Here is a 17,669-nt window from a genome sequence, read left to right on the forward strand (position 1 = left end):
TTTAGGAGCAGGGCACCTCGGTGCTTTGCGACAGCTATCTTTGTTCTTTTTTTTGGCTTCCCACATATCTGAAGAAGGACTTTTTGTTGTCCTTGATTCCTGTAGCTAGCCTGAGTGTGGCTTGTGCCTTGGCTTTTCTGGACCACTCACTACAGGTACGGGTGAGTACTGAGTAGTCCACTTTGGTGATGCTTCCCATTTCCCAACTGGTGTAGGTTTCTCTTTTGAATTTAATGAGGTCCAACAGTTCCTTGTTCAGCCAAGGGGGCTTCCTTGCCCATTGACTACATTTTTTGCAAGATGGAATGGCTTTCCCCTGTGCTTCAAGGATTATGTTTTTGAGAGATGACCATTCTTCATGTACTCCCTTTTTAAGGGGGGTATGACCTCTAATTGCCTGACTGACCAAATCTCTGAGTTTGCAAAAGTCAGCCTTCCCAAAGTTAAGGTTTTCTGTTTTACTGAGGGGCTTTCCTGCTCTTCAGTGAACTAAGAAGGTGACCAATTCATGGTTGCTGTCACCAAGCTTCCCCCCGATCTTCACATCGCTCACCAGGTCTTCCCCTTTGCCCAGGACCAGGTCAAGCAGTGCCTCTCCCCTAGATGGCCCATAGACCTCCTGCGTTACGTAGAGGTTATCAACGCAAGTGAGAAAGCTACACGACCTGTCAGATTTGGCCATACACTCATCCCAAGAGATGTCAGGGAAGTTGAATTCCGCCGTGACGATAATACATTGGGAGCATGCGGCCTCAAGCAGTTCCCTATTGAATTCCTCATCTAGCTCTTCCTCTTGGTGGGGAGGTCTAAATAGACTCCTACAAGTATGTCACTTTCCCCATGTTCTCCCTGTCTTTTGACCCAGAGGGTCTCAAGATGTCCTTCCTGATTAGAGAACTCAATCTGCAGGGAAGTGAACTGATCCTTGACATAGAGAGCCACACCCTGACCCCTCTTCCCCACACAGTCTCTCCTATACAAGGTGTAACCCTCTATAGCAACAGAACAATCATACGTAGAGTCCCACCAAGTCTCTGTTATCCCTACAATGTCATAGTCATGAGTTCATTCTTAATGGAAAAGCCAACTCTGTGATTCTGTGACTGTGATTCACATAGGTTCTGTCAGGAGCTTTGTGGAAGTTGATGTGCAGCAGCCTCTCCACAATAAAAGATGTCATGCACAGGTGTCTTGTCTTCCATGCCAGTGCATTCCTCAAGCCCTTTAGCAACAAGCTAATGGTGATAGGAGCAGGAGTGTGAGGTCTGGAAGCTCATAGTCATGAACTGGAATGAAGGTGGCAGGTACAAAAAGGGCATCTAGCACTTAGACAAGACAGGAGTGTGATTTGACAGCTGTAACTGTGACTGAACAGCCCCTTCCAGGATCTGCTCAGCTCACCACACATGGGGAGTGGGCTAGAAAAGGTGCCCTAAACATAGCCTGCCTAATACAGTATTCTGTATTTCTTCCTGACTGGATAACCACGTCCAGTGGGATCACCTTTACTGTGGTCGAAAATACCAGTGAAGACACAGCATTATTTTGGGGATCTGGAACATCAGGACCCTCATGGGCAACCCTAATAGACAATGTCCAGAGCACCACACTGCAATTGTGGCCTGAGAATTCAGGTGACACAACTTCAATGTAGCTGCAGGAGATAGGCAGCTCAGAGAACATGGAGATGGCTATACCTTCTTCTGGAAGGGTAAACAAGAAGGAGAACACTGACTTCACAGAGTTGGTTTTGCCATTTATAATGAATTCATAAACCAACTCAATGAGTTCCCTATCAGAATTAATGAGTGCTTCATGACTCTCCATCTTAAACTGGCAGGAAGCCAATATGCCACTGTCATAATAAGCACATATGCTTCAACTTTTGAAGCTACCAATGAAACAAAGGAGGAATTTTACACCAGCCTTGACCAAGTCCTTTCTGATACTCCAGAGAGAGACAGAGTTATTCTTCTTGGTGATTTCAATGCCAGAGTTGGAAGGGACTCTAACCTCTGGAATGGAACCATTGGCAAGAAAGGAGTAGGAAAGGTCAACTCCAGTGGCATTCTCCTCTTGACCAAATGCACGGAACATGGACTTACCATCGCCAATACCCAGTTCCACCAGAAAAATAGGCACAAGACATCATGGTAACACCCACCATCCTAAGCATTGGCACCTGATTGATTATTATCTTCTGTGCCTGGGATTGCAAAGATGTCTGCATCACCTGAGCTATGCTAGGAGCTGATGATTGCTGAACTGATTACTGACTCATCTGCTTGGTCATGTCACTCAAACTGGCTCCCAAATGATGGCTGCAGCAGAAGCAATGCCAATGAAAGATCAACATTGAAGGACTCAAAGACCCAAGCATGCAATACCTCTTCCACCAGTGCCTCAACAAAAAAACCCTGGTGAATCCCAATCAACAACAATGGGAGAATGTCAGCAGCAGGTGGGGTGCCCTCGAGGCCAGCAGTGTCAGCACGTGAGAAGAGACACTTGGATTTTCTACCAGGAACCATCAAGACTGGTTTGATAAAATGAACAGGAGATCAAAGAGTTCATCAATCACAAGTGCAAAGCCTTTTGTGCTTGGCAGAACAACATTATCTCTAAGCAAAAGAAATTGAATCTCCAACAAGTGAAGGCAGGGTTCCAAAGGCAGACATGCAATTATGAAGAACAAAGGGTGGGAAGACAGGGTTAAGGAGATTCAACATCTGGCTGACATCCATGATTTACATAGCTTCTTCAGAGCCACCAAAGCCATCTATGGTCTGAACTCTCAGTCATACGCCAGAACTATTTTTAGCAGCTAAAAAGGTTTTCCTCCTAGAACAAGAAATGGATCTTGTGTCTCCTCTTTAATATGAATGACCTAACCATTGGCCCATAGCCCTTTGTTCTTTCTCTTCTTCCTGCTCTGTGCTTGGCACAGCGATACCTCTATATTTTACATAAACTTGGAGAAGTTAATTAAAGGAGAATGAGAAAGCCCTTATAGCACTATAACTTCTAGCCTAACAGGCCATTCTGTAACGGAATAGAGTATATCAGTCAAATCGCCACAGGCAATGCACAGATTAGAATTTGGGGTCCCATAGCCTATGTGAGGGTTCTAACTTCTAGGTAATGGATAAAAAGAAAGGAGGGAAACCCAACCTGTTTCCATGATCCTCATTTTGTGAATCTAGACTGTAAAACTTCTTAACTAAATTAATTGCTGAAAATGGCTCCAAAGTTTTAGATAATTTTCACTGAATTTGAATAATATTTTTGGTAAATACTTTATAGGCTAGGAAAAAAGTCTTAGTCCCCATAATTAAGCCCTCAAATTTTAACTAATATACCTGACAAATTCCATTTGTAGTCTAGGTGAATTTATCCTCTGTTTATCTCGGAAAGTTAGACTTTATTTTCTGTACAAAACCTAAAATTGATCCATCCAATCGGTAATGAGACTTCAGAAGCTGAAGGCTGTATAAATCATTGAAAATTTAGGGATAAGCATTTAAAACATTTCAGTGTCTGTCTGATTCTGCTATTCTACATTATAAGTACCTATAAGACTGCACAGCTAATCAAAAAATATCAAAAAGCCACTGCTCATACTTCATATGCAAAGGTCTCTACATCCTTTATTTTCTAGACACTGAGGACAGAACAAGCAATAATTACACAAAGAAGTGACAGAGAGTTTCACATTTTGTGCATCTCTACAGTCAATCACTTTGCAGCTGTGCTGCATCCTTACTCCTCCCCTTCAATCTTCTTATGAACCTCCCGGGTCTTCACCCGAAGTTTGTTGACCTGGGACTCTGCAATGTCAGCCCGTTCCTCAGCCTCTTCCAGCTCATGCTGGATCTTGCGGAACTTGGAGAGGTTGACGTTGGATAGCTCCTCCTGTGGACGGACAGAGAGAGTTGTGAAAACCAAAGTTGTGGCAGGGCCAACTTGGACTTGTGGGCCTGTGACTGCTGAGGGGAAAGGGAAAGTCCTGATTGTCTGACTCCCAAGTATCATTTGTTATGTGAATGCTAAACACAGAGCTTCTTGCTCTCACCAGTTTCTAATCTGGAAAGTTAATTTAAAGGTAACAGAAAACAGCTGTACACATTTAGGGTTCCCTTTGCTTCAGCTGGGAAGTGTGCTGTTAACCTCGTGAGACAAGGATCTTTGTGGGTGACATCTGGTATTGGACTAACTGTATGGCTGGGAGAGATTCAGACAAGGTTGAAGGTGCAAAAAACCCTTCTTCAGAACTTCTGCTCCAGCAGAAGTTGAGTTTGTCCAAACACAAAGTGACACTTACAGCCTCCTCAGATTGTCTCTTGTAAGACTTCACTTTCATCTGAAGTTTGTCAACTAGATCCTGGAGCCTGAGCACATTCTTCCGGTCCTCCTCAGACTAGAAAGAATATGTTTTGGGACAGAGTTAGTTCATTTGTCTATTACCTGCCTGCTTCTTTCCCAATGAACAGTGAAAGGAACATCCATAATAAAATATAAGCATAAAACCTGGATGTAATCAACTCAACATTTCTAACATTGTCTTTCAAACACCTTCCTGGTACACTCTTGTTTTCCCATGGACTTACTGCTGATTGCTTTACTGTCTGAGAATGACAATAAAATCCCACTATTGCAGGTCCACTTGCAAACAGTCTGATCTGATGGGAGAAAAATGTGTCAGCAAAGACTCCTTCCTTACCTGGTAGGTCAGTTCCTTTACTCTCCTCTCATATTTGCGTACACCCTTAATAGCATCAGCACCACGTTTCTGTTCATTCTCAACCTCTGCTTCCAGCTCACGTACCTGCAATGAGAAAATGCCTCATTAGCACTTCACCTATGACCGAACACTGGAAATGCTTATATATGCACAACATTTCGGAGTACATACTCTGGCCTCCAGTTTCTGGAGTTGCTTCTTGCCACCCTTCAGAGCCAGCTGCTCAGCCTCATCCAGACGGTGCTGCAGGTCCTTCACTGTCTGCTCAAGGTTCTTCTTCATCCTCTCCAGGTGGGCACTTGTGTCCTGCTCCTTCTTCAGCTCCTCAGCCATCATGGCTGCCTAGTGAGCGAGGAAACAAAACCAATCCAAAGAACCATGCATTGCAGGTGGAAACAGAGCCCTGATCTTTAAGGATAGATATCTCTAACTCACATCGGTGATTGCCTTCTTGGCCTTCTCTTCTGCATTGCGTGCTTCCTGGATTGTCTCTTCCACTTCACTCTGTATTTGTGAAATGTCTGTTTCCAGCTTCTTCTTAGTGTTGATCAAGCTTGTGTTCTGTTTGACGAAAATAAAATGGTGTCTTTTACTGTCAGACAAGAATACCAAATCTATCTGATGAAGTGAATATTAATCTTTAATTTAGAGATTTTTAGTAACATTTTAGAATGCAGCATTCTCCTCTAAATGAACTGTCACTGTGGAACATTGGCACCTAGTCAGTCATTGCTGTACAGACTCTGAGAAATTATTTCTAGAAACATTTCCCGAGTCTCTGACAAACCCCCAAAACCTTTGTTTTAGCCAGGTGTCCACCAAAGCTTCTTGGTTGAACTATGGTTATTTACATTATCATTGGAAAATTCAGCACAACCATTAAGGTGCCTATATATGTGCTTGGATGTGGGGGAGGGTTCATTTTAATTAAAGTGGTTCTTGGAGAGCCACTCTAGTTAAGACACAGCAGCATCATATGTATTATTACTCTGCGCATTTAAAAATACCCACAGGACAGTTTAACTAAAGCTCATTTGAGCTTTAGTTAAAGCACCCTAGTGGCCATTTTTAAAACTGCAGGGGCTTATACACATTACATTGCGGCGATACTAGAGTGTTCTAATTAGAATGTATTGGATCACATATATAGGCACCCTTAGTTACCTTATTTACTCTTCTTGCAGAAAAAGAAGCATACTGTAGTTTCTCTGGTACTTTTTAATAGTTAGGCAAACAATGTGTAGGTGTTTCCTCTTTCCAAAGAGGCACTTCACTGACAAAAACCAGACTTTAATGATACGGTTGTTACTAAGAGCTCTCTTCCTCAATTGAGTATAAAATATTTTTATCATTGGCACAGGAAGGAAGGTTGGAGTAGTCTTCTTGTTTTGTCCCTATAGTAGGATTCAGGGGAGTTGCATTTAATTTCTTGTTCTGGAAAGCACTTTTTGTGCAACCTTGAAAAATTCATCTAGTCCTTGTATCTCATTTCCCACCCTGTGGCTATGTTGTCTTCTTTTACTGTATTAAATTCTCTGTCTGCACGGTGCCTGGGAGAATGGGACCCTGACTTACTATGTGGCTTCTAGATGTAAATATGGAATAATGTAAACTGACCTGGGTGTGCAGGAGCTGCACACGTTCACTTGCATCCAGAAGTTCTTGTTCAGCCACTTTCCTGGACCTCTCTGTTTGTTCCAGAGCTGACCGCAGCTCTTCAATTTCAGCCTGCATCAAGTTAGATCTGCGTTCAACCATTGCCACCTGCTCTTTCAGGTCTTCTTGGCTTCTAAGAGCATCATCCAAGTGTATCTGGGTATCCTGTAGAAAGTGAAAAGTAACTTACAGCTGCAGAGCTATTGATACACACACAAAAAAGAAGAAAGGAAAGCTGAGGCATTTCAAACTGTGTGTATTTCTTCTAATATACCTTGAGTACTGATTGTGTGTTTCTTAAATTCTTTTGCGCCTCTGCAGCCTGGCGATTGGCATGGCTCAGCTGGATCTCCATTTCATTCAGATCCCCCTCCATCTTCTTCTTTAGCCTTAGAGCTTCATTTCTGCTCCGAATCTCAGCATCCAGGGTGCTCTGCATGGACTCCACAACTCTCAGGTGGTTTCTCTTGAGCTGGTCAATTTCCTCGTCTTTTTCAGCAATCCTCCGGTCAATATCAGACTTCACCTGGTTTAGCTCAAGTTGGATGCGGAGGATTTTCCCCTCTTCATGCTCTAATGAAGCCTTAAGAAGAACAAGTGAACTGTTAAAAATCATAGAGTCATAAAGATAATAAAGACAGAGACTTGTATTAGTCATCTAGTCCGCTCTGTGATCAATAGAGGTTGATTTTTTTCTAAGCCAGCCAAGATAAAGGTTTGCATAACCTCCTTTATACATTTTGACATGGAAAACAATTACATCTCACACAATCTGTAATAAGTCTTTTGGTATGTAAGGACTGACATCAAATCCAGGCCCTTTTCTTTAAATTAGATCAACCCAAGTATTCTAATATTTACTCACATGTCAGGTTATATACACCCCTAATCAACTGAAGTTCATTAATAAAAGAATATAAAGATTATTTGTCTGTCAAATGCTGTTAAACACTAAAGCATAAATATTTTGCTCATTATTGCATGGAGACAAACTCTGTAGCCCCCAGAACACAAAAGACAAACAAGTGCTGCATCACAGATTTCCTCAGTTCACTGTGAGAGAAACAGGTCTTTTCCTATCCTTTTGAATTATTCCCACCAGGCTTTGTAAGAGGATACAGCTCCAAAGATTCTGGATGCTTTCTAAGGCAGTGAAATATGATGCATACCTCTGCTTCCTCCAGAGCAGCCTGGATTTCAGATTTCTCTTGCTCAATCTGCTTCTTCACTTTCTCCAGCTCATGGATGGCCTTCCCTCCCTCTGCAATTTGCTCCGTCAGGTCAGAAATCTCCTCTGTTGGGTTATAGACAAAGCACTCAGTCAGACAAAGGGCAAGTGGAGGAAGGCACTTTCCAAGGGAATTGGCGGTTAGCAGTATTACAGACACAGATAGACTGGACCTAGTGGGTACACGAGCTTCCCATAAGGCCCTTGTTAAATAAAAAGAGGAGAGGACTTACGTTGCAAGTTCTTATTCTCACGCTTCAGGGTTTCAAGATGGTCCAAAGATTCCTCATAAGCATTCTTCATCTTAAAAAGCTCGGTGCTGAGAGAGCGAGACTCCTTCAGAGAGGCTTCCAGTTCAGCCTGAGTTTCCTCATATTTCTGCTTCCATTCTGCCAGAATCTGAGAACAAGAAGACCCTGTTCAGTAAAAGTGGAGCTGTCTAGAGGATGTGACATTCTTCACCCAGAGACTGGAGCCTGAAGTACCTTATCAAAATTCTTTTGTTTCTTATCTAGTGCTGCACAGGCAGCATTTGATCTTTCCACATCAATCATGAGGTCCTCCACTTCATTCTGGAGCCTTTGCTTTGTCTTTTCAAGGGAAGCACATTTGGAGTTCACAGCTTCTACATGCTCCTCAGCATCCTGCAGACGCTGAGCAAGCTTCTTCCTGGAAGACAGTAAACACAGATGTGTTAGGGAACCCACATAGGAAGTGAATTATGTAAAGCTGCTCTGGGATTCACCAGAGCAAACTCCAGTGACTTGGGGTCTGAGACCCTAGTACAAATACACCACGGGGCCTCCCCAATCATTCTGTTCCCAAATCATATACAATCCATGGACTCTAGGAATCCATTTGCCCCCAGTGTGTCTGCAGGACATGGCCTGCTCAGCTTTTTGAACCTTAAGGTACATGTTTGCCATTTTCTAACCATGTCACCAAAAGGATAGTCTTTGTCCGTTTCAGGGCCCCTCCCAAAATGCATCCTGAACCCCGTACTTGGCATCTTCCAGCTCCTCTGTCCGCTGAATAGCATCAGTTTCATATTTGGTTCTCCACTGGGCGACTTCACTGTTGGCTTTGGACAAGGAACGTTGCAATTCACCCTTGGCTTCCTGCTCCTCTTCATATTGTTCCCGCAGCAAGTCGCAGTCATGGCGAGCAGACTGCAAGCCATGTGCCAGCGCATTCTTGGCCTGGAGAAATGACATAGTCCTAAATATCATGGGGAACAGCCTCAAAGGGAGATCTGCCAGGCTGTGGAATGCTACCCCAGAAGAAGGAGCATCAAACTCAGTGGATGACAGATTTAATGCTGCAAGTAAGTAAAGCATTCAGCATTGAACTGTAGAGAGGGATATTCCTTTAGCAGGCCCAAGCGGTTTACCAAACAGGTTGTTTCCTTCTTTAGTCAATATAGTGCTATGATTTTATAGGACGTTAAGGGTTCTTCCATACTGCCAGAGACTGGCACCAAAGCCAAGGGCTGTCAGGAAAGTCCTCACCTTTATCTCTTCCTCTAGTTGCCTCTTCAATTCCTCAATCTGTTGGGTAAATGCTTGCTTGCCCCTTGACAACTGTGAAATCAAAGCATCTTTTTCCTCCACCTGGCGAGAAAATTCACCTGGGAACATTTGCAGATAGAATAAACTTACTAGAAATTGACTGAACATGGAAGATCTGTTTATTACCAGGAATCCTGGTTTTCTGCTGTTGTCCCTCACTCCAAATCTATAGCCCCCCGTCCCCACCAGTGCCCTCATTCCCAACCCACAAACCCCTGGCCCTGCTGGTGCCCCTCACTCCCAACCCATAGTCCCCCACCCCCTCCAGCCATCCTGGTGCCACTCATTCCCAACTCACAACCCCCCACCCCATACCTGCCCTGCCAACGGCCCTCAATCCTGATCCACAGTTCCCCAGTCTCCCCAGCCCTGCTGTTTCTCTTCATTCATGAAGCACAGCCCCCTCTCAGAGGGGGCCCCCAGCTACCCCACCCTGACCAGCCCTGCGCGGACTCACACATTTGTGGGGACATGGTGGGGATGGCCTCCAGCAGGAGGTGCATGCAGCGCACCTCAAGTGGAAGTACAAGAAGGCACTGGGGCACAATATTCTGCCCCACACCACCAGCTGGGGCTGGGGCTGGGACTGCATTGAAGGAGGGAGGACCAGGGGCATGCTTCACAGCAGCAACATAAAGCAGAGCACAGGGGCTGTGTCTCTGGTGGCTCTGGTTCATGCAGTTGGCAGCAGAGTGAGTCTGGCCCCAGGATGCCCTGGAGGGAGGAGAAAGGGATGCCTGTGGCACCCTCTGACCTGTGCAGGGGCTCCCGCCTTGCATCAGGTGACCATGCCATGGCAGTCCCCACTCCCCACCACCAACGTCTCCTGACCACCCTGCTCCTGTGAGCACAGGCACGAGCCATGGTGCCTCTGACGAAGCCACATAGCTCCCCACCCCCGTGAAAGGACCTCCCCATCCCCTTGCCCTGCTGGAAGGGCAAGTGCCTCTGGGAGGGCCCTGCTGGCAACAGCACAGAGCTGGGCTCACTGGCAACACTGAATGCAGCCTCAGACAGGGGCACCTCAGCCCTGGCACCCACACACTTTCCCCCACCACTAGCAGGTACCTCCTCCACACACACATCCCCTCCACACATCCCTGCCACCTACACACACACATATGCCCCCTGGACAGTCCCCAAGCCCTAGCCCTCCAACCCCTCTGCCCCTCCATAGATTTACCTGTATCCAGTTTCCAGGGCTTCTCCCACCACCCTACATGTCTGTATACCGGCCACATGTGTATGTTCATGTGCACATGCACATGGCACGGGCGATGCATAAAGGGTACACGGAGGGGCATGTAACCCCCTGAGACTGGCCACCACCAAAGCCGGCCCTGACTTCTGCAGACGGTCGCCACTTGCCACTCAACCCCCATCACCGCCAACACCACCACCAGCATCTGTGGGCGGTCCCCACTTGCTGCTGGCCCCTACTGCACTCCGCACCACCGACACTACCACTGGTATCTTCGGGTGCTCCCCACTGGCTGCTCAGCACCATGGTGCCCCCCAATCACAGGAGGCACCAGTTGTTCATGGCACATGGTGCCATCTGCCTCCAGTTGCCCTCCCCGCATCTCCCTCAAGCAGCATCTCACAGGCTGGAACATTGCCAGCCTTCAAAGAGAAACCCACTTTTTTCTCCTATAAAGGAGAAATTTTGAATTTTTCCATGACAAACAGAAAACCCGGATTTCTCTATTACTTTGGAAATAAGTCACTCAGATAGTTCTTGCACAGGAAGTTGAGCTAACTGAATCCAAGTGTTAGCCTGAGGCATCAGCAGCCACGTGAATGAGCTGTTTTTCAAAGAATGGAATAGCCTTCCAGGGTGGAACCAACATCACTTGCATGTATTTACGTTTCTAGTTGAAAACCTGTACGTGACTTACCTGATTCTGTCTGTAAACGCGCTCTTTGAGCACTGAGGTCATTGATTGTTCTCTGGTGCTCCTCCTCCTTTGTCTTAACCTCACTAAGCTGGTCCTCCAGAGTGCGGCACATCTTCTCCAGATTTGCCTACACATAAAATGGACAAAAAGGAAGGTGCAGCTTAGAGTTTGTTGAGTTTGGAGGAAATTCTGTCACATCATATTATTTAATGAGGACACATTATCTTGAATCTGAATAGCATAGCATGATAAAGGTCAAAGGATAACTCAGAGATGTAGTATGGCTGTGGTGAGCTGATGCTGAAGTGGTATATATGTTTCCATTCTCACTCCCCTAGGGCTGCTTCCCCAATCATCCCTTAATCCTATTAGTTATGCTACTGAGATAATTAATTCTTATAGGTTTCTCTGGTGAGGACACCTATAATGACATTGACTTGACCCTTTCTGTTAGAAGTGTCCTATTTTCATGTGATTTGTGCTTTGACAACCCTTAACTGTTTCGCAAGGCTTTTTTCTCTCTTTGGAATTTTTCTAAAAAGAGGACAGAGGAATTTTATGCGAGAATGTCTACTAAATTCTGTGAGGAAGCCTGGGGATATAATTTATTTTACTCATTATAGAGGGAACTCTCACCACCACCTTTGGCAAGCTTATTAGTATGCAAAGTCAAGAAAATAAAAGGTATACAGGACCAGGTAGGTTTAAGGTTGCAGGAACATAGGCTACTGATATTCTGTAATAGCTACTTGCTTTGTCCGCTTGTGCCCATATGTTACCAAATAAATATTAATAAGGTTTAATGTTAGTGCCAAAATTAACATTTAAGTCACCATCCAGTATAGGGGTCATCTTTACTACCCTTGAAAAGTAATGGCTGTTAATTTGGTAATAAATGTATTCAAAACCATAAGCTCCTTCATCACATGTCTTCAGGGTTTAGATATCAATACAGGTCATTAAACTGTGTAGGCTTTATTCAGGTTAAACTAAAATCAGTGTAATAAAAATATTTAATACTTTCAACCAGCATATATCCTGCTTTGTATAGCTGAACATGATTAAATGTTAATCAAAATATTGTTTTGAAGGTGAAATGGCACTTAGGTTCAAGCCAACGTTATCAAAAGATGGTCCCATACCTTGGCTTTGGAAACAGTCTCCATGTTGCTAGCCAGGTCATCAATCTCCATCTTCAGCTCACTCTTCTCCTTCTCCAGCTTCTGCTTGACCCGTTGCAGGTTGTCAATTTGCTCCCCGAGCTCGGCTGTGCTGTCAGCATGCTTCTTCCGGAGGGCGGAGGCTGTCGCTTCATGCTGCAGAGTAGCCTCTTCAAGGTCTCGGCGCATCTTCTGGAATTCTGCCTCGCGCTTCTTGTTCATCTCAATCTGAGCTGCTGTTGCCCCACCAGCTTCTTCCAGGCGCTCGCTGATCTCCTCAAGTTCCCTGGACAGATCAGCCCGCTGCTTCTCTGCTTTTGCCCGAGAGGCTCGTTCTGATTCTATTTCCTCCTCCAGCTCCTCTATACGGGCCTGGAGAGCAATAGGACACACTGAAACCAATGCCTCCTCTTACCTGAACTCCTCCTCACAGCCAGAAGCAAGGCAAATTATGACTTGCCTGGAGCTCCTTGATCTTCTTCTGCTGCTGGATGCCCAGGGCTTGCTCATCCTCAATTTTGCTTTGGAGCTGACTGATTTCAAAGTCTTTCCTTTTCACAAAGCAGAACGTGTTAGGGCCCAAACAAACTGCATGCGTCCCTGCCCAAACAGAAGGATGCTCCCCAGAAACCAGACTTACTTTTTCAGCTTTTCATCCAGCTGCTGCTTATCATTTTCTAAATCCATTGTGGATTCCTGGGCCAGCTTCAAGTCTCCTTCAAGTTTCCTCTTTGCTCTTTCCAGGTCCATGCGAAGTTTCTTCTCCTGCTCCAGGGACCCTTCAAGCTAAAGAGAAAAAGGCTGTCAGAGCCCTGGCACTCAGCACCCAACTTCTTGCCTGTTTCCTTGCCCCATATTTTGCTGTGCTTACGTCATCCACTTGCTGCTCCAGTTTTGTTTTAGCTTTGGTCAGTGTGTTCACTTTGTCCTCTTCTGCCTGCAGGTCATCCAGAGTCTGCTGATGGGCCTCTTGGAGGGCTTTCTTTTCTTTTGTCAGCTTGGCAATGCCCTCATCCAGGACTGCCATCTCCTCGGTGAGGTTTTTCACCTTTCAGAAGGCAACACATGTTGTTATAAGAGGCCAAAGCAACAACAAAACACACATCTGGGTGTGCAAAAGGGCAGCCATGAGTGGAATGTTGGTTACAGATTCTGGCTTATACCTTGTTTTCTGTGGCATGTTTTTCCTTTTCCACCTTGGCCAAGGTTAACTCAAGGTCATCAATGTCTTTCTTCAGCTCTGAACATTCATCCTCCAGTTTCCTCTTCTTGGCTGTCAGCTCAGCATTAATTTCTTCTTCGTCCTCTGCTCTTTCAGTCACCTCTTTAATTTTAGCTTCAAGCTGGATTTTGGTTTTGATCAGCTGGTCACATCTCTCCTCAGCATCAGCCAGGCCATCAGCTTCCTGTTGAAGGAATATTGGTTTGCTTTTTGTTAGCATTTTCATGATTTCAGCTTCATCTCCCAAGATAACCCAGTAGTTATATTTTAGGTCTGCTAGAAGTAGCTCCTCTATTTCAATAAAACCTATGTGTGAAATTATTTTGGCTAGGAATCACTGGAAGCCTAGGTGGGCTGCTAGCTGACAAGGTGCTGCTCCAATCTGGAGGCACCCAAACCAATGCTTCCCTGATCCTGCCCAGCCTTTCAGTGCCCCATGCACTCTTCCTAATGCCTTCTCTGGCCACTAGCACACCCAGCTTCCCCTGGCGTTTCATGGGGAAGTGGTAGGAGGGTGGCTTGGTGTGCTGGCAGCAGCAGAAGGTGGCAGGGACAGTGCACAAGGTACTGGAAGCCCAGGCAGGCTTGGGGAAGTGTTGGATCAGGCACCTCCAAGCTGGGGCAGCACCTGGCCAGCTAGCAGCCTACCCGGGCTTCCAGTGCCCCATGCACCATATGCACTAACTTCTCCCACTGCCAGCAAACCCAGCCACCCTCCTGCCACCTTCTTGCACTGCCCCAGGGGCAAGCCAACCCATTCCCGGGTGGCCCTAGGCATCCTGCCAGCCGCAGAAGCCTGCTGAAGGCAGAAGTGGTGAGGGGCCCAAATCTTTTTTTCTGTGGAGCCTGCCCAGCTCTCCCACAGCCTGGGGGGTGAGTTGACGGCTGCATCATTGCAATTTGCAATATTGCAAACTAAACTACATCGGTATGTAGTTTAGTTTGCAACAATGCAAACTCATTTAAAACCTCCAAAACTCTTTCATATGTGACGCCATTAAGCCACACAAGCACCCCGATATTTTATTTTATCCTCTTTTCCTTTGTTTCTTACCACACTATTTTTCATCACTGGTTGCATTTGCATACGGTTTAGAGTGTAATGTGCTAACTTCCTGAAATGTTGTGCATCTAGCAGCTATAACAGATGTCAGTGAAGCAGTTATAAGTTGAGAACAATGGCAGGCTTTAGATCATTAAATCGTTTGAAAAACTGGCTCTAAACTTCTTGTCTCATGGGCTTGTAGCTTTTATATTTCTGTGAAGTGCCTCAGTTACTACTTGTTACTGTATGAATAATACATTTTTCTGAGTTAAATGTGTAGAAGTTTCTTTCTGTCCAGATACATCAAAATGAATATGTTTTAAAATGTCATACTTGGCATTTATTTAATTTATTACTACTTGAGATGTGGAGGACTTGCCATTCTTAAAATAATTTAATTTAGAAATTTAAACTTATAGTCACATATATAGCAATACATGTGCAACAAATGGCTATTCTTTATAGCCACCTACTTATGTGTGATGCTAAAGTCTTCATTGGTGCAGTTGTGAATATTTTGCTCAGTATGTTTCAGTCACTATGAACAAAGCAAAAAATATCACTTATTTTCAAAATTTTACCCATTTCATAGTTTAAGGAGTGGAAATGAAATGAAAATACCTTTCTCTAGCCCTATGGTTCTTGCATTCATGACTGTCAGGGGTCCAGATTCGAAGAAGGGGTAGGAAATGCCATTGCTAAACCTATTCTAATACGAGGGATTCAGAGTACTCTTTTGGGAGGATGGAGCTATGGGATAAATCCCCTCCAGGGGAGAAAGGTTTAAAACTCAGGTCTCTTACTTCTTGGGGGTTTCCTCTAAACATTTGGCCACTGGGCATAATGTGGGCACCAGCTTCACAAGTTGTGAATCATCTATTTTCAGAAACATTTTATGCACATATATTAAAAATTAAAATTGATGTTGTGAATTACCACTGAATGGAGATGCCTAACAGATAGTTAAAAAGCAGTGGGGATTCAGGCTCATTACTTCATATTAGTGTTTCCCAAATGCTGTCTTTTAGAAACTCCAGGATTTTTTTGGAGTGTGCTGACCACTCCCCATTCTCTGCAAAGAATACCTGGAAGCATAAACCTACATCTCTTTCAGCTATCTCTGAGGTCTCTCCAATGACTCTATAGGGGTGCTACACACCTAAAAAAGTAATTTTAAATCTCCTGCCCGGAAAAGGTGCTTATACCTTTTCCAGGTATACGGGCAATGCCTAAGGCTATATGCATACTGAGATCCTCTGTGTTTGCTTGATTTCTTTCATGCAGACTAATTCATTATAAAGGATTCAAATGTATCAGGTTCCACCCCACCAGTTATCCATCCAAAACAGATCATCACCTAGATAATTATTTTGATGATCATTTAAGTTTGCATCATTATTATTAAGACACAAGGAGCATAGAGTCTCCAAGCAACTTGTCTGAATTTGAACAGATGCTGTTTGCAATCCTTTATAATTAGGGACCTACCAAAATAACCATTTTGCAGATTTCATGATGTCTGGCATTGTGAAAGTGGGCAATGCTGGTGAAATCTGTGAACTCCATGGTGGGGGAGGGGAAGGACTTACTAAAAGTAGAATGTGGCAGCCCACAAGAGTGGCGAAGGGGGGAAGGAGGAATGCCCATTTGAAGGGATGCCAGCAAGATGGCTGGTCCCCTTGCTGCTGATTGGCTGTGAGGGGTGCCTGTCATGTGACCCCACCCTTCTCAACAAGTTGGTGGTGAGGGGTGGGGCCTCATGGCAGACACCCTCACAGCCAATCAGTGGTGAGGGGAAGGTCTATATGATGGGCAGTCCCCGCAGCCAATCAACAGTGAGGAGCAGAGCCACCAGGGCCCCTTAGCCAATCAAAGGCATGGAGTGGGGGAGGGGGCAGGGGAGCTGCCACACTTTGAACTTGAAATGGCTGCCAGGCCCCATGTTATGCCCATGAAACTAGGAGGTAGCCTCCTTGAATTTGGTAGGTCAGAATTTATAATCTGAGTGTGTTTTTAGTACAAATTAATCTGTAGTTTTTGAGTCTATTCTTAGTGAAATGTATTTGCATCTTTCATGGTTAGATGTCCTTGTACAATACAAGAATCAAATACACTAGCGATACTCACAGACTGCACTTGGAGCTGTAGGTCATTTTTCTCTTGCATCAAGGACACCATTTTCTCCTCTAGTTCCTTCCTTTTTGCCTCAGATTTAGCAAGCTCTTCCTTTGTTTTCTCAAACTCTTCCTTCATGTTGGCCATCTCCTTCTCAGACTCAGCACTTTTCAGCAAGGGTTTGATCTTGAAGTACAGCTTCATCCAGGGCCAGTGCTTGACGTTCATGAATGCACGAACATTGTACTGAATACAGAAGATGGACTCCCTGAAATATCATTAAAATATGTATTAAATACTATGTGTATCCTGTATATAGACAAAGCAGGCCAAGCCCAATTAATCTTATTTCAAGGTGACAAATACCTACCGCCTTTCCATCATTTTCTGGAACTCTACTCTCATCAGGAATCCTCGACACATAGCTTGTGTGCGAGTAATAAGCTGTGCCAGTTTGTCATCTCTCATCTCCTCTAGAAGACCCAGCAGGCCAGCTTTGAAGAACACCTAGAGAAATGCAATATTACAGAATGTCACTCTCAGTGGCCATATCTACATGTGTGCCTAACTGTGAAGAAGACTGATTAGCTGCAGAGTAAAACATCACCATCTACACACATGATGCTATTAAGTCGCAGTAAACTAATTATTACTGCCGTAAGATAGTACTCTCAGGGAAAGTGCTATCTTACAGCCGGGTAATTAACTGTGGTTACATCTGCATATGTAGATGCTGACTGTGGGCATAAATTGTGCCTGTCAGCCCAGCCAGCTGGGGTCCAGACTCCTACTTTCCACCTAGCCTGCACTTTTAGCACCCTCATGCTCCAGTCAGCCCCTCCCCTGTCTAATGTCACCACCTGGAGCCCAGGGCTGGCCCACCTGTGGCCCCCAGCCCTGATGTAAGCTGCTCAAATTGCTGCTGCCCCAGGCACATGTGTAGATGCTGTGCCCAGGACTAGTTTACTCCAACTCAAACTGCTCTGGAGTTTGTTGCTTTGAATTAATTGCTGATGTATATGTAGTCAGTCTTTAT

At 44.9% G+C, this 17,669-nt stretch overlaps 1 protein-coding gene across 1 annotated transcript in view; it reads right to left on the reverse strand.

The window, feature by feature from the left end:
• Positions 1 to 3,615: 3,615 nt before the first annotated feature.
• The window catches only part of LOC132252133 (myosin-1B), a 32,035-nt gene continuing 17,981 nt past the window's right edge, over positions 3,616 to 17,669 (reverse strand). The window contains exons 20-39 of the mRNA XM_059732602.1: positions 17,004 to 17,140; positions 16,646 to 16,901; positions 13,415 to 13,657; positions 13,123 to 13,299; positions 12,892 to 13,037; positions 12,712 to 12,802; positions 12,234 to 12,623; positions 11,092 to 11,218; positions 9,134 to 9,252; positions 8,628 to 8,824; positions 8,111 to 8,294; positions 7,859 to 8,024; positions 7,567 to 7,691; positions 6,672 to 6,980; positions 6,359 to 6,562; positions 5,177 to 5,302; positions 4,913 to 5,083; positions 4,721 to 4,825; positions 4,322 to 4,417; positions 3,616 to 3,912 (exon numbers count right to left, since the gene is read on the reverse strand). Coding sequence (XP_059588585.1) covers positions 3,760 to 3,912; positions 4,322 to 4,417; positions 4,721 to 4,825; positions 4,913 to 5,083; positions 5,177 to 5,302; positions 6,359 to 6,562; positions 6,672 to 6,980; positions 7,567 to 7,691; positions 7,859 to 8,024; positions 8,111 to 8,294; positions 8,628 to 8,824; positions 9,134 to 9,252; positions 11,092 to 11,218; positions 12,234 to 12,623; positions 12,712 to 12,802; positions 12,892 to 13,037; positions 13,123 to 13,299; positions 13,415 to 13,657; positions 16,646 to 16,901; positions 17,004 to 17,140 — 3,522 coding nt within the window. The 3' untranslated portion in view covers positions 3,616 to 3,759. The remainder of the gene's footprint in view (positions 3,913 to 4,321; positions 4,418 to 4,720; positions 4,826 to 4,912; positions 5,084 to 5,176; positions 5,303 to 6,358; positions 6,563 to 6,671; positions 6,981 to 7,566; positions 7,692 to 7,858; positions 8,025 to 8,110; positions 8,295 to 8,627; positions 8,825 to 9,133; positions 9,253 to 11,091; positions 11,219 to 12,233; positions 12,624 to 12,711; positions 12,803 to 12,891; positions 13,038 to 13,122; positions 13,300 to 13,414; positions 13,658 to 16,645; positions 16,902 to 17,003; positions 17,141 to 17,669) is intronic.

Source organism: Alligator mississippiensis, chromosome 8, assembly GCF_030867095.1.
Source record: "Alligator mississippiensis isolate rAllMis1 chromosome 8, rAllMis1, whole genome shotgun sequence".
In the NCBI taxonomy this organism is placed as follows: Eukaryota; Metazoa; Chordata; order Crocodylia; family Alligatoridae; genus Alligator; species Alligator mississippiensis.